Here is a 5203-nt window from a genome sequence, read left to right on the forward strand (position 1 = left end):
TGAAACTCATCCTGGGGTAAAAATGTTTATTTAAATTTATTATAGTTAAATGAATTTAGTAAATTATTCCATATATTGTATTATAAGTGAATTGACACTAAACTATAAATGATACTAATAAGGTTTTAAAAATGAAAAACAGTAAAAATCCTTCATGTAAGATATGGAAGTTGAAAAGTAAATTAACTGTAAACTAAATTATAAACTGTAGACATAATATAAAGTATTATAAGTAAAATACCTATAAACTACCAAATAATAAGGTGTAAGGAACCATTTCTATTGTTTGTCCTTTTTTACCTGTTTCCTCAGGTATTTTAAAATTCCCATTCCGTTGTTACTACACTGTTTTCCTGGTGTAGTTCCCTGTGGTTCAAATTTTACTACTTGTACTTCTTGCTGTTTCTGAATGATTGCTAATGGTAGCCCTTGTTGCACCTGCGGAACTTTTTGTAAATGTTCCACCTGCGGAACTTTTTGTACTTGTTGAATTTCTTGCACCTGCGGTACTTTTTGGACTTTATGCACCTGCTGCACTTGTAGCTCGTCAGGATTTTTTTCCAAGGCATTATCGCTATCACCTTCTGATCCTAATGTAAGTTTATCTGCATCAAGCTTCCTTGTGCGTGCTGGAAAAAAAATAAAAATAAAAAATAAAAAATTTTGAAATGGAAGATCCTGTGTAACAAATTTAATCAGTTACTATGATCGAGCCGCAGAAATTTTACAGGAAAGATATGGTTGGGTTGACTGCATCTATCTGGACCTAAAAGAGGCATTCAACAGAATTCCACATAAGAGTTTGTTCTGGAAACTGGAACATATTGGAGGGGTGACAGGTAAGCTTCTAACATGGATTAAAAAATTTCAAACTGATAGAAAAATGAGGGCAGTAATCAGAGGCAATGTATTGGACTGGAGAAATGTCACGAGTGGAGTACCACAGGGTTTAGTTCTGGCATTCATGGATAAATAATAAATAAATTGTTCATGATTTTTTTAGACAAAAGCTAGAATATGCAGCAGTTGTATGGTGCCCATATCTTAAGAAGTACATGTACAAACTTGAAATGATACAAAGACGTCATGGGTGTCATAGGGGCCCCAGCACACTGGTTTGCTAAAGGGCCCTTAATGCTGTCGAGACCTTATGGGCCCTTGGACCCATTACGTTAAGACATAGTGCTGTATTGGGCCACACACTTTTTGCCATATACATCAATGACAGAGATGATTGAATTGAAATTATATATATATATATATATATATATATATATATATATATATATATATATATATATATATATATATATATATATATATATATATATATATATATATATATATATATATATATATATAAATATCTTTGATATCCCCAGAGTCAAAGTTATTCTGTGTAAATACTCTATGCAAATAAAGGGACCTTGTCTATGGAACTCACTCGCTAACAAATTTAAAAACTGTCCAACTTCTGCCATTTTAAAAAATAAAACCAAAAAGTACCTAAATTTTTTCTTGATAGTTTCCTAACTAGTGTATTAAACTCGCACTGTATCTTATGAAATCCAATGCCAGAATATATGTGCCTAAACCATACAACTTTTCCATTGTAATCATTGCTATCACCTTATATCATGATTGTTATATTGAATGCATATCTTACTATATTATACCTTGAAATATTCCTCAAATTATGCTACAATTTATATGTTGATAACCCTCAAATTTTACTTTAATGTACATAGTAATCTTTGTGATACTTTCTTACAATGTACCAGCCAATTTTTTTCCATTTAAGCTTTAAATTGCCTATTTAAAATTATCTGTTAGATTAAGGACCTGCCCAAAACACTATGTGTGCTAGTGGCTTTACAAGAATGTAAAAACATCAATGCTATGTACTCTCATAATCCCAGTGTGCTAACTTGTATATAAATAAATAAACAAATAGTATGTAAGTACTGTACAGCATTATTCATGTTGATTCTATACCTTATCAAGCAAGTTCAGCATAAGAAGAATACAAATGAATACAACAGATGTAGACAAACTTCAATACCTGATTTTCAATCCTTCGTAGAACCCGGCTTGCTGTATTTCGTTCTAAAGCCTTCTTGCCTTTAAGTAGAAAACGGGCTTCCTCTTCTTTCTTCATTAATTCTCTACTGTTTCGGAAGTCACACTGGCAGAACTTGCAAACATTGCTTCGGACATGCACACATTGTTTGCAGTTTGTACATCTCCTCAAGAATTTTCCCTGAAGACCTGAAGGAAATAGTTTCTAATAAAATACTTATATTCAAATGACCTATGCTGCAAAAATTATAAGTTAAATTGTTGTTAAAATGTACTACAGTAATTAAATATATTATTTAAATTATGAAATAATCTACATTAACACTAGTGAGAGCAATGTTAAAAATTTTAGGACTGCATCTGGAAATAACTTTAATTTTGGATGTGATTAACCATGCTGTAACTCGTATAACAAAACTGAGAGGAGTTGAATCCAACAGCCTGATTGACCAGGCTGTTAATTTCAAGCGAATACTATATTATTGGAAGAAAAAAAAATTATATATATATATATATATATATATATATATATATATATATATATATATATATATATATATATATATATATATATATTTTTTTTTTTTTTGTGAGGGTACCACCTCTGGTGCCAATGTGGGGACCCATAGCCTCGGAGAAGAAAATAAAAAGTATTCAGAGGAGACCTTGTGGTTTCTCACTGAACACCAATATATATATATATATATATATATATATATATATATATATATATATATATATATATATATATATAATCAATATTGTAACTTTTTTTGTGTAATGACGTTTTCAAATAAAGTTAGATAAATATACACACATACCAAAAGAATAAGGGTGGTAGGAGAAGAAAATATGAAAGTGTTCAGTGAGGATCCACAAGGTCTTCTCTGAGTACTCTTTATTTTCTTCTCCGAGGCTATGGGTCCCTACACTTGCACCAGAGGTGGTACCCCTCATATATATATATATATATATATATATATATATATATATATATATATATATATATATATATATATATATATGACAGTGTCAGATTCACCACCACCATCAAACACCACCAGCACCATACACCACCAGCATCATACACCAACAGCACCATACACCACCAGCATCATACACCACCAGCATCATACACCACCAGCATCATACACCATCAGCATCATACATCACCAGCATCATACACCATCAGCATAATACACCACCAGCATCATACACCATACACCACCAGCACCATACACCACCAGCACCATACACCACCAGCATCATACACCACCAGCACCATACACCACCAGCATCATACACCACCAGCACCATACACCCCAGCATCATACACCATCAGCATCATACACCATCAGCATCATACACCATCAGCATCATACTCCACCAGAATCATACACCACCAGCATCATACACCACCAGCACCATACACCAGCATCATACACCATCAGCATCATACACCATCAGCATCATACACCATCAGCATCATACACCATCAGCATCATACTCCACCAGCACCATACACCACCAGCACCATACACCACCACCATGTCAAATGGACAGTGTTAACAAAATTATTCCCACATACTCCGTCACTATGTGATGGAGTACACATAGAACAGGGGACTGTAACAAATGTTCTAGCATAAAACTTTGTACAGTTTAGTAATTCCTTACCATTTGATGTACTAGGTAGATCCATGTTTGGTGAAGTTTTATAGCTGGAGCTGGAAGATCCTGTCGAGATGACTTCTTCAAAGAGAATAGCTTCAACACATTGTGTCTTGAGTCTTCCAGTACTTGGCCTACAGTTACCAGATCTGATTTACAGAAACTAGTGAACTATGGAGATAAGATTGTTAATAATATACTTTTTTTGAGATTCATATGACTTGCAGCTTAAAAACCAACCTTATTTTAAAATAGTACACTAAAGTACATAGCAAATTGCGAAATTCGTAGTTTTTTAACTACTTTAAAGCTAAATTCTCAAGCTTTGAAAATAAGCACAATTTGCTATTTTAAGCGGAATCTGGCAACTCTGATTTAGCATGTAAACATTGACTTGCATTCACAATGTAGTTATTTATTTTTCAACAATTTAAAACGAGTTATGAAAATACACACATTGGTACATTATTGCAAAGGCACTATACTATATATATATATATATATAAATTGTTGCAAGTCGAGCAACAAATATTTTACATTGAACAACAAATGAGATTGGAAAAGCAGTATTGCCAAAATAGACCCCAGACACACCCTGTGGGTAGTAATGGACCCCCATACCGACCCTATGAGGGGTAGTGGACCCCATAATAACACTATGGGCGATAGTGGACACTATACAAACACTATGGGCGGTAGTTGACTTCATAGAGACCCTGTGGGCGGTAAGGGACCCCCTATCGACCCTGTGGGCGGCAGTGGACCCCCTATCGATCCTGTGGGCGGCAGTGGACCCCCTACCGACCCTGTGGGCGGCAGTGGACCCCTACCGAACGTGTGGGCGGCAGTGGACCCCCTACCGACCCTGTGGGCGGCAGTGGACCCCCTATCGATCCTGTGGGCGGTAGTGGACCCCCCCATATCGACCCTGTGGGCGGCAGTGGACCCCCTATCGATCCTGTGGGCGGCAGTGGACCCCCTACCGACCCAGTGGGTGGCAGTGGACCCCCTGCCGACCCTGTGGGCGGTAGTGGACCCCTACCGACCCTGTGGACGGTAGTTGACTTCATAGCGACCCTGTGGGCGGTAGTGGACCCCATACCGACCCTGTGGGTGGCGGTGGACCCCATACCGACTCTGTGGGCGGCAGTGAACCCTATATACTAATCCTGTGGGCGATACTGTACCCTATAGTCATCCTGTGGGGGCAATGGATGCCATACATATCCAGTGGGTGTTATTGTACCCCATACTTATTCTGTGGGTGGTTGGAGCCCCATACCCATCCTGTGGGTTATAGTGGACCCCATACTCATCCTGTGGGTGGTATTGGACCCCATACCTATCCTGTGGGTGGTTGTGAGCCCATACCCATCCTGTCGGTGGTAGTGGACGCAATACACATCCAGTGGATGGTATTGGATCCCATACCCTTCCTGTGGGTGGAAGTGAT

At 37.2% G+C, this 5203-nt stretch overlaps 1 protein-coding gene across 1 annotated transcript; it reads right to left on the minus strand.

The window, feature by feature from the left end:
* Window positions 1-374: 374 nt before the first annotated feature.
* Window positions 375-3884, minus strand: LOC138361753 (uncharacterized; the record flags this gene model as incomplete). Its single annotated transcript, XM_069320906.1, has 3 exons — window positions 375-629; window positions 2063-2268; window positions 3757-3884. Coding segments are annotated over 3 exons (373 nt in total), but the record flags the coding sequence as incomplete, so codon positions are not given.
* Window positions 3885-5203: the final 1319 nt, after the last annotated feature.

The sequence above is a fragment of the Procambarus clarkii genome, unplaced genomic scaffold, assembly GCF_040958095.1.
Source record: "Procambarus clarkii isolate CNS0578487 unplaced genomic scaffold, FALCON_Pclarkii_2.0 HiC_scaffold_697, whole genome shotgun sequence".
Classification (NCBI taxonomy): Eukaryota; Metazoa; Arthropoda; class Malacostraca; order Decapoda; family Cambaridae; genus Procambarus; species Procambarus clarkii.